Source organism: Petaurus breviceps, unplaced genomic scaffold, assembly GCF_028583685.1.
Source record: "Petaurus breviceps papuanus isolate PSGF00001 unplaced genomic scaffold, PetGlider_PUasm1.0 131, whole genome shotgun sequence".
Lineage (NCBI taxonomy): Eukaryota > Metazoa > Chordata > Mammalia > Diprotodontia > Petauridae > Petaurus > Petaurus breviceps.
The window spans coordinates 2,227,957-2,245,465 of record NW_027185674.1 but is presented as its reverse complement, the minus strand read 5'-3'; the positions used below and the strand labels follow the sequence as shown (position 1 = coordinate 2,245,465).

The 17,509-nt window shown below is 38.8% G+C and overlaps 1 protein-coding gene across 2 annotated transcripts in view; it reads right to left on the bottom strand.

The window, feature by feature from the left end:
• DYM (dymeclin) overlaps positions 1–17,509 on the bottom strand; it is a 622,931-nt gene that overhangs the window by 543,417 nt on the left and 62,005 nt on the right. For both annotated transcript variants that reach the window (XM_069104416.1, XM_069104414.1), the window contains exons 3-4: positions 6,281–6,333; positions 304–397 (exon numbers count right to left, since the gene is read on the bottom strand). In XM_069104416.1, the coding sequence (XP_068960517.1) occupies positions 304–397; positions 6,281–6,333 (147 nt within the window). The remainder of the gene's footprint in view (positions 1–303; positions 398–6,280; positions 6,334–17,509) is intronic.

Sequence of the window (17,509 nt, the reverse complement as noted above, 5' to 3'; positions counted from 1 at the left end):
AAAGTATATATATATATATGTGTATGTGTGTGTGTACATGTGTAGTATGCACACTATACACATATTTGAGCTGCGAAACACAAATATTCCAAAATTTACATCCACACCATTTATTTTGCTGTTTAGGTCAACTGACTGTTTCTTTCTTCTTGTGCTTTATTATCTACATAATAATGGTATAATGCCACTATATGGGCTAACAAAGAAACAACTGCAGTCAACTTCAACCAGTAAATGAAAAGTTAAAACCTTCATGGCATTACATTAAATATTAAGGCATTACAATTTCATCATGCAACTTACTTTTGACATTCTGCTGAAATTTTTAATTCTTTGGTTCTAGAAAGGAAGACCTTTATGAGAGCTCCGAGGTTGCCTGTTCGGGGGTTATTTTCAACTGCAAGAAAAAAAACGATGTTTTAAGACTCAAAAACCATTTATTATAATAATCACAGTAGCATAGAATTCAGATTAAAGAGACTGGATATATGATTTAACTGGTATGAAATTCTCAGCTGTGGAAACTCCCTCTGCTAATACAGGTTGGCCCTTCTCTACAACTTATAGTCTTAGGGTCTAAAAGCATCTGAAATGTTTAAGTGACTTGCTCAAGGACTATGTGACAGAGGAGACTTGAACCCAAATCTTTCCAAGGTCAGTTCTCTATCCACCATGGCATGGTGCAATTACAAAACTAGCACAGAACCAAGCTGTAGCAAAAAGGAACTTCAGCTGTCAAGACATCTGCTAAAAGTCTTGTTCACTTCAAATGTAAGAATCTCTATGTTCTTGGTGTGCCTTACTGATAAATAATTCCAACACTCAGAAGTTAGAGGGAACGACAAAGGAAACTGCTGGTCTAGACATAATTCTAGCCAACAAGGAAAAACTGATTAGAGCTATGAAAAATTATGTAAGGAGGGTTGAAGGTGTTAGGGAGAAAGGTAGGAAATACCATGTTTTTATATAAATTATAATTTATATTAACCAACAAAAGGAATGTTAAGAAGTCGAATATGTACCCTAGCTTCTTTGTAAAGCCACATTAGTCTCTTCAAATGTCTTCCCTTCTTGTTTAGAAAATGGTACTTGAAAGGTTTAGAAAAGTGACAGATGTAACCCTATGACAAGAGATTCCACAAATGAAAGCTGGATAAAGAAAGAAGAAGGGCTCTAAAAAAAAAAAATGGAAATCTGACAACGCAATAATAAATGGTCTCAATGAGGGAAAAAAAGAGAACCTTTAAAGAAACCAGAATGACTGTATTCTCTCTCCAGTGAATCCACAGATTAAAAGAATATTATAAAATAGAATAGATGAGGGGAAAGCAGATAAAAAAGACAATTTTTTTAAAAAGTGGTACTAACCTATATGAATGCCAGAATGACTAAAGTCTAGGAGAAGCTCTAAAAAATGTTATGACAATAAATGGGGCTTTGTCTGTTGGTTTGTTTGCTGAGAGTGGACGATGGCTGAGAAGGCACAAGAGAAAGAAAAGCATGCAAAGAGCTTGAACGACAGAGGCAAAAACTTAGGACAAATTAAATAGCATCAACATATGAGAAAAACAAATTATCTTGAAGCTCGAAAGAATGGAGTATACATGAATAAGAATGAATCAAATCTAAAGATGGAAAAGGAAAGTGTTTGAGAAATGAGTTCTGATTTCTTGGCTCAGATGAACTCCATCCTAGAACAATGAAAAAACGATAGATAAGATCACTAACTGAACAGCTGTCAATTATGTTTGACAAAAAATCCTCTTGAATGAGAGAGGTACCAGTAAACTGAAAACAGGCAAATATTGTCCCAATTTACAAAACAGAGAAAAGCATGGGATTGTAAAAGTATAGACAAGTAAGCAACATTTAGAACACATAATATTAAACATGAGCTTTGTTAGTCCTTAATCACAGCAAAAGTTTACAAGTATATGGTACTTTGGAGGCATCAAAGTACTTTGATATAATGTATGTTAAGAAACAGAAATTGTGATGATTAGATATCATGACAACTTAAGTGATAAATTACAATAATCAAATTTCCTTTTTGAATGAGTTTATTATGCAAGCAGATCATGGGAACAATTTAATAAAGTTCCTCAAGGGGCAGCCAGGTAGCACAGCGAGTAAGAGCACCGGCCCCAGAGTCGGGATGACCTGGGATCGAATCTGGGCTCACACACTTAGCACCCACCCAGAAACACCTGGCCGTGTAACCTTGAGCAAGTTACTTAACCCCAGTTGCTTAAAATAAATAAATAAAGTCCCTCAAACTATCCTTGTGGACAATGTGGAGAAATGAGCCTTGTGTTTTCACTGGATCATAATTTTTAGAATAGGAAGTGACCTTTGAGGCCACCTAGTCCAACCTTATCATTTTAGAGATGAGGGAACTAAGACCCAAAGAAGTTAAGTAATTTTACTCAAGATCACAAAAATATTAAGTGAAAAAGCTGGGATTCAAAATCCTAAATCAATTCCGTCTCCAAATTCAGCACTCTTTCCACTGATCCACACTACTTTGCTTATAGTTAATTACTTAAATGACTGTCCCTAAGGATATTAATTAATGAATAAACATAAACTCCTGCATGTGACTTCAGAAAGCCAAATGAATAAATGTAAGATGGAGGAGATGTAGATTAACAGTCATTCATGTGACTGAGGTTTCCAGTTGACTTCAAGTCCATAAGTCAATTCTGTGATATGGCAAACAAAAACCATAATGGAATCTTGCCTTTCATGAATAGGACAGTATCATAACAAAAACGCAAATGATGCTCCTTTGGCCTATAGGCTGGTCAGACTACACCTGAAATATTATATTCAATTCTCAGTACCACAATTTAGGAGGAAGCTAACAAAGTGGTTTCAACAAGAGGAGTGAAAATGAAATGTTAAGGGGTCTGAAACTGACAGTGTTGATCATGGAGATGAGTAAGGGGGATATAACTGTTCTGAAATATTTGGAAAGCTGTCAGGCTGCTAAAAGAATTGACTTGTTTTGACTTGGAATAGGTGGAAGTTTCATGGAGGGAGATTTCAGCTCAACCTAACAACAACAAAAAACTTTCAAGTGTTTTATGCTATCTAAAAATCACTGGGGCAGCTAGGTGGCACAGTGAATAGTCGACCAGCCCTGGAATCAGGAGGACCTGAGTTCAAATCTGGCCTCAGACACTTAACGCAAAAACTAGCTGTGTGACCTTGGGCAAGTCACTTAACCCCAACTGCCCTCCAAAAAAATAAAATAAAAATCACTGGAAGCATTTGAGCACAGGCTGAATGCCCACGTGGCAGCCATGGAGTAGAAAAGACTTTTGCTCTAGGTTAGACTAAAAGATCTCAAAAGCCCTTTACAATTATACTACTGGGGCGTCCAGGTAGCACAGCGAGTAAGAGCACTGGCCCCAGTGTCAGGATGACCTGGGGATCGAATCTGGGCTCAGACACTTAGCACCCACCCAGAAACACCTGGCCTGTGTAACCTTGAGCAAGTTACTTAACCCCAATTGCTTAGGGGCGGCCAGGTGGCTCAGCGAGTAAGAGCACTTGATAAAGATACCAGAGTAGTTTGCTCTTTCCTTCTCCAGTGGATTAAGGCAAACCGATATGAAGTGACTTGCCCAAGGGTCATACAGCTAGTGTCTAAGGCTACATTTGAACTCGGGTCTTCCTGATTCCAGGCCCAGCACTCTATCCACTGAGCCACCTGTCTTTCTTATTTAATCTCAATTAGGTCATCACTAAAACAAGGCACTCCTTTTATCCCCTCCATAAATGATTCTATTTCATACTTTCCACAGTGGCTATTCCAAAACCATTTCCCCCCTCAAGTCTCCCACACAACCCCCTGTGGCTACTGGCTCAACACAGGACCAGACCAAGCCATTGACCACAAGGCTCCTCTTCTCTGCATCTCACAACCCCTGGATATCACAGTCCATTGTCTCCTCTTTTATTCCTGTCTCTGATGAAGAGATGGCCCTTCTCCTCACCAAAGTCAACCTTTCTGTCTGGAACCTTAATCACAATCCCCCATGTCTTCTCCCCACTGCCTACAAACATGCCACACTCTCCGCAATCCTGATCTTCCCAGATGCTAGGACCCTCTCCAAATCAGCTTGTGTGTGTATACACACACACACGTACATACATGTACGCATATATTTATATGTACACATTGCGGCCTCCTCACAGAATGTAAGCTCCTTGAACACAAGAACACAATCTATTTGTCTTTGTATCCCAAGAACCTAGCAAAGTGCTCCCTCCCCTTCTTTTCCAGTTATACCCTGTTGCCTAATGCCCTGAGGATTCAGATCCCTTCTGGTTCCATTTCTGACTTCAAGACTTCAAAACCACAGCCCCTGACCAGGTACCTTCATTTTCCTCCTCTACCCATTCCCTCCTTTTCTGCTCCCTTCTGTATGTTGCCTTCCTCCATGAGAATGTAAGGTCCCTGAGAGGAAGGGCTCTCTTTTCGCTTGTATTTGTATCTTAAGCACTTAGCACAGTGCCTGGCATACAGTAAGTGATTAATAAATGTTTATTTTCTGTCTTTTTTCCTAAGGTCAAATCCTCCCTGGGGATATTGATAACTTACTGAACTCATTTGACTTGAGTTCCTTGAGAACAATAATTGTCTTTTGCCTCTTTTTGTACTCCCAGTACCTAGCACAGTGCCTGACATATAGTAGGCACTTAATAAATGCTAAATGACTACCAGAAAATCTAAGAAACTCTCACCCAGTCATACCTTCCTCATTCCTGTGATTCTGTAACCCTAGCACTCATTATTCAAATCCTGTTCTCTCTTCCCTTCTCTGCCTATTCCCCTATTTTGTTCTCCCTCAACCCAACCCCATTAATGTTCCACTCTAAAGTTACTCATCCCTTCCACTGTGCTCTTTAGAATGCCTGCTCCATAGATAATAAATTTACTTTCATCTTTCCCTTTCCCTCTCTTTCCATCTTTCTGAACTCACTAAAATCTGGATTCCTCCTGATATCACAAGACTACAGATATTTTCAAGGGCTCTTCCCACACCTGAAATTCTCCCCTTCCTCATCTGTCTGCTGGCCTGGTCTTCTGGCCTCCCTGGCTTCATTCAAGGTACAGCTAAAAATCCCACCTTCTGTAAGAAACTTTTCCTGACCACTCCCCCTTAATCCTAGTGCCTCCCTCCTAAAACTACTCCAAACTTATCCCATGTATATTTTGTTTGTACATAGTGTCTTCCCCATTAGACAGTGAGCTCCTTGAGAGCAGGGCTATTTTTTTCACTTTCTTTGCATCTCGAGCGTTAGCACAGTACCCGGCACTTAATAAATGCTTGTTGTTGCCTGACTGAAGCATAGGAGGCACATAATAAGTACTTAAGTGATCAACTCCTTTCTTCATCTAAGACTTGCTGAAGTCCAAATCTAATCTGCCATACAGAGTTATTGTTCTTCCATACTCAAGATAAAACATGGCACAGCAGAAAGAACATGGTGCCCCTCTCCCCACACACTTGTTCCTTCTCCCCCGCCTCTCCTCATGCCGTGTGCTCTGCCTATAACATCCCCAGTCCTCTCTGTCCACCAAGCCAAGCCCACCCCCCATCCATGTCTAGTGCTACGTTCACCTCTTTCCAAGAAGTTAACCTTAACTGCCTCCATCATACGTATTTCTCCATGAACCCTTAACTGCAAAATACTCTTTTCCCTCTTTGGCACATCCCACTATGCATATAATTCTCACAGTCAATACTGACACTATATTTCAAAGAAGCAGCTGAATTATATTAATATACAATTTTTCTATAATTTTCTTTCCTCCTAAAGCAGCAAAGGATTTTAGAAGAGCAGAGTACTTTTTTTAAAAGAACATTTCAGTGACAGCTAGGTGGCGCAGTGAACAGAGAAAGCACCTGCCCTGGAGTCAGGAGGACTGAGTTCAAATTCGGCCTCAAACACAACACTTAACTAGCCGTGTTACCTTGGGCAAGTCACTTACCCCCAATTGCCCTGCCCTTCCCCCCCCCAAAAAAAATAAAAGAGCATTTCATTAAACACCTTGTTAAACAACTAAGCTTTAACCCTTGACTACACTGAAAGAACCAGACCAAAATTGTTAAGCTGTTTATAGAAATATGGGTTAGGGAACTAACTTCTTGAGATACAACATTATTTTATAAATGGGTGCCTAATCCATATCTGAGGAATGCTGTATGCTAAAAGTACAGATTAGCATGAAATAGACCTATTCATTAACCAATATTAATTCTCTTACCCAAAGACTTGCAGACTGAGATGGTGGCTTCCTCTAAGAGCTTCAGTTCAGCACTGGGAAGGAAAGAAGAGGAAAGTGATTGGTTGGAACATAATAGATATATAAAATATTCAATGGACTTTTTTCAATGCTCAATTTTTTGAAAAACTTATGATTTTACTGGGACATAAGAGTTTCAAAATTATTTCACAGTACAGAATTAGAAGTGGAACAGGTAAACGTAATACCCAGAACAAAAGCATGCTTAATATTTTACTTAAAGTCACTGTTCATCAATAACAAATATTGATTTAAAAAATCACTATGTGGCAAGCCACTATGATAAGCACCATTTTCACAAAAATAACTAGTATTACAATAAAGAGAAAGGTCTCCACAATCAATTAAGATCACCATGCAAACCACTACTTTGTTAACTGATCTGTGTATCCCTAATCAGATATAAGTTAGCTGTCTTTTATTAGAAAAAGGAAGAAAGGAAAGGAAAAGAAAGAGATGGGGGAAGAAAGGAAAGGGGAAAGAGACGGAGGGAAGAAAAAAAAGTAATATTAAGGGGTGGGAGCGGGAGGGAGAGATGATGTGTAAATAACTTGATAAATGTAAATAACACACACAGCAGCTAGAAGGTAATCTGTGAGGGGACGGCACAAACAGTAGGGGAAAGAAAGAAAGGCCTGCAAAAGGTGGAATGGAGCTGAATCTTGAAGGAAGCCAGGGAGATTAAATGGTGAGGGTCAAAAGAAATCAATATAAAGTCCCAGGGGCAAAAAATGAAGTGTTCCTAAATATATGTTATTCTGGAAATTTTAAATTAAATAAAACTTTACTTTTCCAAAGATTTACATTATAATTTCAGGGATTATTTCATCTTATACTCTGCCACTGAGTAAAGCTCCTATCCTTTATTTTTTAATAATAGATGTTATTGATGACTTCTGTTTCTATATCACAGTCATTCCTGCATATCCATAATCCATCCCGTCCCAATAAGTTCTAACTCGTAAGAAGAAAAAAAAAAAAGACTATCTAATCCCATCCTGAATGTTCTATTCCAGAGACTACAATCTCTACTAAAAGAAGCCAGGCACATTTCCTTATTTTTTCATTCAGGTCCAAACTGGTCATTAAAATCACTCAACAATCAGCTTCATTTTATAGTTCTTTCACTTATATTATTATAATCATTGTTCTGATTCCACTCATTCCAGTCTTTACCAGTTCACCACAACAATATTCACACACCACCTTGTTCAGCGATCCTCTCAATCAATGGGGATGTTTCTATGTTTTTGCTACTGTAAAATGTTTTACTATGAATATTTCAGTGTATATGACACTGTTCTTTCTCTCTTTGAGTTCTTTAGGATATACATGTAGTAGTTGGATCTCTGAGTCAAAAATTTAGTGATGTAGCTTACATAATTCTAAATTTATTTCCAGAATGGTTGGATCTCCTTGAGGGCAGAAGCTGTCTTTTCACTCTTTTTGTATCCTCCTAGCTTAACACATTGCCTGGCACATCAATTCATAGTTCCACTATTGTGTCTGTTTTTCCCACAATCCTTTGAAGACCATTTTACATTTTTGTCAATTTTTCCCAACTTATTGCATGTGAGTAAAATGTCAGAGCTGTTTTAGTTCACATTTCTCTCATTATGAGAGATTTAGCACAAACTTTCATACAGTTGCTGACAGTTTGTGGTTCTTTTGAAAACTATTCACATCTTATCTAATGGGGAAAGGCTCTTGATCTTATATACCTGTATTAATTCCCCAAAAATTATACATGACAGATTTTATCAGAGAAGTGGATGACAAATTCTCTATCTCCAAATCCTATGCTCAGGATTACCATCATCATCATCATCATCATCATCATCATCTCTACACTATCACTTCTCTTCCTTGTTTCACTAAGAATTTTCCCACTAGCTGTAACTCCTCTAATTTTTTTTATAGTTAGAGAATGTATCCATATGGAACTTATTATACAATACAATGCAACATAGTGGTCTAAACTTATTTTTTGCCAAACCACTTTCTAGTTAACCTATAAGTCCCTGAGAGAGAAAGAGTCCTTCCCTCAATTATTTATGTCACTAGCCTGACCAAAACCTGGCATACTGAGTTGCAGCATTTTTGTTTCTTGCTCCATTGATCCGTTTCATTTATCTACTTTTTAAAATTTTTAATCCATAAATATAAAGCATAGAGAAGCATAGTGGAAAGAATACTAGATTTGGAGTCAGAAGATCCGGGTTCAAATCTCCACTGTTAACTACCCATGTGACCTTTGGGAAATTTGCTTTATGTCCTGGGTTTTAGTTCCTTCATCTGCAGTATGGAAGGGTTGTACTTGATGACCAAACTCCCCTACAGCTCTAAATCTGTGAACCTGTCATATGATTATATGTACCTGAAAATCTGTAAATTAAATTTTGTAGTCTGGTCATCTTTATTTTATCATTGTGGTGTGGTCTGGGGAACTGTTTTCAAAGACCAAGGGTTAAATTAAGCCTCACCTCTGTCATATGCTGGCTTTTTAACTTGAGAAAAGTCACTTGTCCTTTCAGGACTCTTGGCAATTCCTTAAAATTTTAAGTTTCAGAGATGGTGCCAACTTGCATTGACAGGAGTTTCCTTACCTAGGAATTTCCTGAATTAATCATGGTCCAGTCCCAATCACTTCTATATTGGTATGGCTCATCAATAAACAGTCTATTCCTCCAATTTTTTGCCTTCTTTTACTCCAGAAAAAAAAAGTCTTAAAATAATATTATATGAGTCTTTGAATGTGAATTGCTATGTACCTAAAACCCAAAGTAAAGGAAATAGGCTGCCTGCTTTCCTAATAAATCTGAGATAAAGCAAGGTTGTCACTACTCCCCACTACTATGTGACAAGCTTGTTCTACCCCAAATTTATCAGGAAAAAGCAAGTGGTATTTTTTCATTATAAATGTTGCTGCTTTGGAGTTTTAGATCCATTCTATTTTATCACACTTCACAAGGTCCCTTCCATTCCCTATGCTTTTTAAAGTATTCAGCATAAATATTATAACTTTCCCCAAAATTCTGTGCATCTGCTGATGTGATCATGTGCACTGAACTATGTCCCAGAGAGAGAGAGATATCTGCAACTCAAAATGTCCAAAACTAAACTCATTATTTTTACCTCCAAGTCTTTCCCTTTTCCAAACTTCCCTTTTTCTGTCAAAGGCAACATTCTTTCAGGTGATGAGATTTATAGCCATGGCATTGAAATATACATGCAATATCTTCTCTCTACCCAAAAAGTTATCACCTTAGGTCAGGCCCTCATCACTTCTCACCTGAATATTTGCAACAGCATCCTAACTGGTCTCCCTGACTTAAATTCCTCACCACTTCAATTCAAGCTACGCAATGATGCCGAAATAATTCTCCTTAAGTGTAGATCTGAATATGTCATTTCCATACTCTAAATCAATTCCAATAACTTCTTATTTATTACCTCTAGGATAAAATATAAACTCCTGTGCTTAGCTTTTAAAGCCCTTCACAACCTGGTTCCCCACAAATTTTTAATCTTTTATTCTTATTTAACATTCCTACCCTTCTCACTCTGCAATCCAGTCAAACTGGCCTTATCTCTGTTCCCTACACATAACACTCATGTTCACGCCTTTTCACTGGCCACCACACATGTTTACAATGAGTTCTCTTATTACCTCTGATTCAGAGTTCCTCCCTTCCTTTAAGACACTCTACCTGCCCCATGCCTAGATGATACTCCCTCCTTCACTGCTACTTCAAAGGGTTCCTCTTTTCCTATAAGACACAGCCTCTTCTGCATGAATCTCTTCCTGATCCCCTCCTTTGGAAGGCCTCCAAACTCCCTTGCATTTCAGTACTTTGTATTGACTTCTCTTTATTCACTTTTTAAATTATTCTGTATATACTGCTACGTTTATTCATTATCTCCTAGAGATAATGTATTAGAATGTAAGCTCCCTGAAAAATAGAGATAGTCCCATTAACATTTATAACTCATCCCCAGCACCTATCACAATACCTGGCCAATGAGGGATTTATGAATGTTGGACAAAAGATTAGCAAAGAAAAAACAATACATTTAGAAATCCCATTAAAATCCAAAGGGCTGATTATTTTACTGTACTAACAGGGTTGTTTTTTTTTTTTTTTAAATCACATACTGTCTGAAATAAGGTGCAATAAAAATGTTACGGTGAGTTGTGTTTTTTTTCCACAACTTCTCCTAACTTTCATTATACTTTCTAAAGCACCCCACACAGTGCAGACATTCTACCTTATTTTGTTACTCCTTACACATAACATTTCATTTTCTATCTTAATGCCTTTGCACTGGTTGTCTCCCTTCCCCAGAATCATCTTCCTCTTCACCTCAGCCTCTTAAAATTCCTGGCTTTCTTCAAGACTCAATTCAAACATCACCTTCCACAAGAAGCCTTTCCCAGCCATGCAACTGTTAGGGAAGAACCCTTCTAAGTGGTACATATACATATACATATACCTATATATATATATATATATCTATTCTGTATTTATCTTTTATATGTCTATTTATTTATATATCACCCCTTTATGAATTGCTCAGTCCCACTGCTGGAGCCACAGAGACTGCTGAATTAAATTACAACTCTGAGACAGAAGAACAAAATGGTTATGAAGCAATTCCGAAGACTAGGAAAAAATGTCTTGTTTTCTCTGAATTTGGAATGATTTAAGGTGCCAAAATAGCTTCTTTCTCACTAAACCACAAAGTTGAATGACTAACAGAAAAATTAAAAATAGCCATGCTACCTTCAAAGTATATATGTAGCAAAGTATCACTGAGCATTTGTGGTAACATGTCTAGATTCAGTATGAAATTTATAATTACTTTTAATAAAAAGGCTTTACTATAAAAATTAGAACAAACAATATTTTGGAATTTTGTTTCACTTAGCTGTATTAATTACTTAAGATAACAAAATATTTAAGAAATAAGGATAGCAATTTTATGCATAGAAATCAAGTCCTCATTTTTCAAGGATCTTTCATCTCCATGTGATAGTAATGGAATGTGGAGATTCCCCTGTATTGGGCTTGGTTTTCAAATTGATTGTATTAAAACCCAGAGCTTGTTAATCCCACCTGTGGGATGGACTTTTTGATGTGAAAAGAAAGTCCTGACTGGGAGCAGCTGGTGACGTAGATTTGGAGAGACAAGAGAGAGGCGGAAGTTCTTTTTGGAAGCAGCACCTCGTGAAGAGGGAGAGACTAAGAGATTGCTGGTGGCCGCTTTGAATTGCCCTGGACTTTTGAGACCTGCCCCCTGAGCTGCCAAGGACTGAGGAGACATGGCTGTTTTGCTGGTACTTTGTCTGTCTGTTTTGATGTTATTTTGCCAGATTTGTCCACTGGTGAAAGACTGTCCTGTTGAAGAAGTCCTGGAACCTGGCATTTGGTTAAGAAGGGCTGAGACTGTCCTGCAGACAGAGAGTGAATACTGTCCACTGGTGAGGGACAGTACTGAGAGTGAATACTGTCCACTGGTGAGGGACAGTACTGTTGTTGCAGGGGTCTGGAGACTGTCCGGCAGACAGAATGAATACTGTCCACTGGTGAAGGACAGTGCTGTTGTTGCAGGGGTCTGGGAGCCTTTCTGTTGGTTCAGAAGCCCTGAAGAAGGATTTTCTTGTTGTATGTTTACAGAAATCCTGGGAGAGGGCTTTGCTAATGTGTTCAGGGGTTCTAGGACTGTTCTACAGACAGAGGATAAATTCATGAAGGGACTGGCAATGTATCTTATGGCCTTGCTAAGCCTTGTCTCTCCAGGAACTAAGATTGCTGAGAACTTGCCTCGTGTCAAGATGAAGAAAAGACCTCCATTTGGGTATTAAGTGCTGTGTTTAAACTTGATGTAACTCTGGGGTAGATTCAATTGTGATCCAGGGGTGGGGAACTTTTGACCTTTTTGTGTTCTATGGTTGAGCAAATGAATGTATTTTACTTATGTTTGGAAACTAATCTCCATTTGAGAAGAGGGGCTTTGTGGTGGACTTAATTAAGGTATAGCCTAGGGGTGGAGAAGTATTTGGAACAGAGACTTTGTAATTGGTTGAATGATTGGAAAGTCCTGGGGTGGGGTAGGCCTTGGAGATGATTTAATCACACTTAGTAAATGCTGTATTTTGAATGATGTCATGTTTTGATCTTCTCTGTTCTGGGTTTGTTACTGAAATAAAATAGAGAGCACCTATGCTGGTATTTTGAACCTGGGAAGTTGCCTTTGCTTGGTATTATATTACACTCCATTATTTCATTTGACGTTGTCAAGAATCCTGATGTAAGTCAATCAAATATTGAGAGATATCAGACAGAAAGCCTGAGTATGAGTACTGCATTAGGATCCATGAAACATAAAAAAACAAAATCCTAGAGCAAGACCCCTAGGTGGAGTAGACTTTCCATGCAGTATTGGTAGGAAAGCATGGACAAGAACTGCACAGGATTAGATTGTGAAGTCCTTGAGAGGAGGGACTGTCTTGGTTTTCTTTGTAACCCTATTGTTTAGCATAGTGCCTGGCACATAGCAAACACTTAAAAAAATGCCTAAATACGATAAGAAAGTACGGATAGGTTAAGATCTGCATCAATGAAAAGAGGAACTAAATAAATGAGACTAAAATTTCAATGAAATATTGGAATGAAAATAATAAAATTTTAATCACTGTAAATTTTTTATTAATTCAAACTCTTCAGTAACTCAGGCTGACCTTAATATCAAAGTCTTTCCCTGGGACATGAAAGACTTTAATCTATACTGGCTTCTCCACTTACCCTGCAAAATTAGTAACTAAATATGAACAAGATATTTGGCAAAATCTCTCATGACATCACAGAAGTATAGACATAAGTCTTAAAATGGGGTAAGGGATCATCTGTTCCAATACTATCAATATACAAATAAGAAAATAAGGACCAGAAAAAAATCAACCTAATTAAAAGAAAAAAAAAAAAAAGAAAAAGAAAATAAGGACCAGAAAAAAGATACGACTTGCACAAGATCAAACAGGTGGTAAATGGAAAATCTAAGAATCCAACCAAGGTCTTCTAACTCCAAAAACAGCAGCAAAATTTTCAACAGCAGAAAGATGACGCAATGTCACCTAGATAATAGCATTAGATGTTGGTTGAACCATCATGAGTATAGATTAATGGAACAGTGTCAATCTATTGTAAATGTTCTCTAATATCAAAATTCAGAGCACTTTTCTCATCTTTTTTTAAATTGATGCCTTTTCTGGCACAGCAGATCCATTCCAAAAACACAAATAAATTTCCCAAAGTTAAGTCCCTAAAAACAGTTAAGTCTAACCACCTAAAAGTAGTTATAATTTTGGAGTGGCCAGGTGGCACAGTGAGTAAAAGCGCCGGCCCCAGCGTCAGGAGACCCAGGATTGGTTCTGGCCTCAGATACTTGGCACCCACACAAAAAATAACTGGCTGTGTAACCTTGAGCAAGTTACTTAACCCCAATTGCATTTAAAAAAAAATAATAAAAGTAGTTATAATTTATGGTATATATCATTTTTCCCTTTTTACAATTTGTTGTTGCCCGTCCTGCATTGTTGAAGAAGATCAACAACATCAGGAAGGTGATGTCTTGACTAAAAAGTGGAATGGATTTAAGTGAGGCAGAGACGTGCAAAGTCATCATCCTCACTCTCTCCTCTAGAGTCACTAAAGTCCATTGGCAAGACATAGGTCACAACAACTGGCGATGGTCCCAGATACAGTGGGAGACCTTGGCCTTTTTAAGCTAAGGTCTTTCCCAGGTCTAAGTTTGTTTGAAGCAACACCCATTCAATGACTAGAAGGTAGGAAAAAATTGAGGCAAAGGATGGCCTAGTTTGCCTTCACAAAAGAATTCAATCTGGGAAGGGAAGACCCTGTAGCAGCAAGCACCCCAGCGTCCCCAGGGTGGGCTTCCAACACAGGTTCTTGGATCTGCTTTGATAAAGGAAAGCAACTCAAAATGGGTTAACAAGCTTCCTTTAATTAGTCAAATATATATCATTTACCTAGTTCAGGGGAAAAAGGTCAGCACCCCGAACTTCAGAGTATACAGACAGAATTATCAAGACAGAAACAAATCAAGTAGACAGTTTCCAAACTGTCCAACCATTACATCCATACCAAATCAACATCTGGGGTTCAACATCTGGGTTTTTCAAAGGCGGGGGGGGTCTCAACAATGGCTTTCCAGAGTCTCATCTGATCAAATCACAGAACACCTCTCAAAGTGAGCCCCAAAGCAAAGCTACACATCAGGGCTTATATAGCCTTCTCCTGGCTCAGAGAATGTAGCAACCTTTTGGACCCACTGGCCAATCAAAAAGTATCTACTGAAAAACAAGCCTCCCACCCCAGGCTCCAGGGGCACTTTAGCCTAGGGGCGCAGGGAAGATCTTAAAAATTTACATTCCCATTACATTCAGCCCCAAGATCTTTCATGCCCATACCATAGACAATTTACTTTTGAATTAGAACTAAACATCTCTTAGGCCACATTTTAAGATACAGAACTAAAGTTACCAAAGTGGCTACTGGGCCTTAAACAAACACCAAAGTACATTGCATTATCACCTCAATTCAAAACAAGTATCAAATAAAGTTCTCTTTGGTGGAGGGGAGTGTCCTTCCTCTCACACAGCTCCAGCCGCTGCTTCCAAGCACAGAGAGGGGGCTGGGCAACAAAACCAACAAGGTGGGGTCCTTGGGGGTCCAAGGCACTTCATCCCACCCACCATAGTCACAAGTCCATCCTCTTCCTAGGTCCCAAACTGTGGGATGCAGCCAGGAAACACATTCAGTGCCTCTGCTTTGCTGCTCAGTTCTTATCTTTTCCTGTGGCTGAATTCCGAACTTCTAGGTTCCTTCTCCTGCCGCAGGTGGCAGCCGCTCCTGGCTTCTGCCCAGGTCCAGATGCTGGCAGCTCACCATTCCTGCTCACAGCTCAGAGAAGTCTGCATGCAGGCCATTCTTCTCTCCTGGTCCATGGCTCCACAGAGTCACAGCTACCACAACTGAGAAACAAACACTTATCCCAGTCCCCATACTTTCCTTTTACTCTGCAGATCCTGTTCATGATGCCATTTTGTTGCAGCAAGCACCCCAGCATCCCCAGGGTGGCTGCCAACATAGGTTCTTAGATCTGCTTTGTTAAAGGAAAGCAACTCAAAATGGGTTAACAAGCTAACTTTAATCAGTCAAATACATATCGTTTACCTAGTTCGGCTCACTTTGAGAAGTGTTCTGTGATTTGATCTGAACTCTGGGAAGCCGTTGTTGAGAGCCCCCCAGCTTTGAAAAATCCAGATGTTGATGAAACCCAGATGTTGATTTGGTATGGATGTAATGGTTGGACAGTTTGGAAACTGTCTACTTGATCTGTTTCTCTGTCTTGATAATTCTGTCTGTATATTCTAAGTTCGGGGTGCTGATCTTTTTCCCCCGAACTAGGCAAACAATAAATATTTGACTGATTAAAGTAAGCTTGTTAACCCATTTTGAGTTGCTTTCCTTTATCAAAGCAGATCTAAGAACCTGTGTTGGCAGCCACCCTGAGGACGCTGAGGGTGCTTGCTGCTATAGACCCTCAGAGTTTCTGGCAGAACAGAAAGAACTGCTACTTACACTCACTTTGTTAACTGTGTGGAAGGTGTATTCAAATGGGAAGAAACTCAATTAGGTGGCTACTCAAATAGCCCAGGCAAGAAACAGGTGATAAGGCTCATATAAGTGGAAAGAAGGGCATATGCCAAAGATGGATGTGGAGAATGAAATGAGAAGACTTGGCAATTAGATGAATATGAATAAGGATGACATCAAGGTGATAAACCTGGGTGACTAGGAAGATTATGGTGCCTGTGACAGTAGTAATGATTCTATGGGACCTATGATAAAGTATCAGACCCAGATCCTGACAGAGGTAGGTGATGGATGCACGATACAAATGAGATATACATCTTTGGATATGTACACAGTGAGAATTATTTTTGCTTGACTATGCAGACTTGTTATAAGGATTTTGTTGTTTGTTTTTTTCTTATCAATGGGGGTAAGTAGAAGAAAGAGAAAACAAAAGCTTCTTAATTGAACAATAAAGTAAAATTTTAAAAGATAGTAACAGAGAAGTTCTTTAGAGAGACAGGTCTGGGGAAAGGATAACACATTTTAAGCATAATATTAAGGAACTAGTATCCATCCAGAAAAAAAAAAAGGCAATCAAAATGGTGTTGGGACTCTAAAGCCCAATTATGTGAAAAATGGCTGAAAAAACTAGAGAAACTTATTCTAGAAAAGAGAAGCCTTAATGGGGATATGACAGCTATTTAAAAGATTGCTATGTGAAAGAACAATTAGATTCATTCTGCTTCGTTAAGAGAAGGAAGAAATAGGATTAATGCATAGAAGCTACAGAGAGATTTCAGCTTAAATTAGGTGTTGAAAAATGAAGTGAGTTGCCAAATGAGAATAAAATTTTTTATCATTAGGAGTGTTCAATTCAATGTACAGACAGCATGGATAAATCACTCAAGCTGTACTTTGATACACAATAGCGAAATGGAGGTCACTCCGAGTCTTCAAATGCTTTGTCAGCAGAGAGCAAGCTGTAGTAAGCCTTAGAAAGTGGAAAGGGAGGGAGGGGGTGGGGCAGTGAATAGAGCACCAGCCCTGGAATCAGGAGGACCTGAGTTCAAATCCAGCCTCAGACACTTAACACAAAACTCTCTGTGTGACCTTGGACAAGTCACTTAATGCCAATTGCCCTGCCCTTCCCCCTCCAAAAAAAAAGTGGAAAAGGCTTAGTGACTGCACTGCACATCTACTCTCTGAGGATCAGTCTAGCTAAACTAGAAGGATCTTGTCACTAAAAGTCGGAGTACTAGGGGATAAGAGAGTTTTTCAACCACAGTACTTCATAAGGACACTCTAACAAGCTATTAGTGAGTGTCAGGGGCTTCAGCAGAAGGAGGAAGTAACCATTCACACCAATGAAAACAGAGAGTATCGAAGGAAGTAGACTTCAAATATACGCACAAATTTCCTAAGAAGTGGAAATAACTGCTATCATTGGAAACTATCAGTAAATATAGCACACCTCAAACGGTTCATATTAAATCATAATGAATACATCACCTCGTTTAGAAAATTCAGA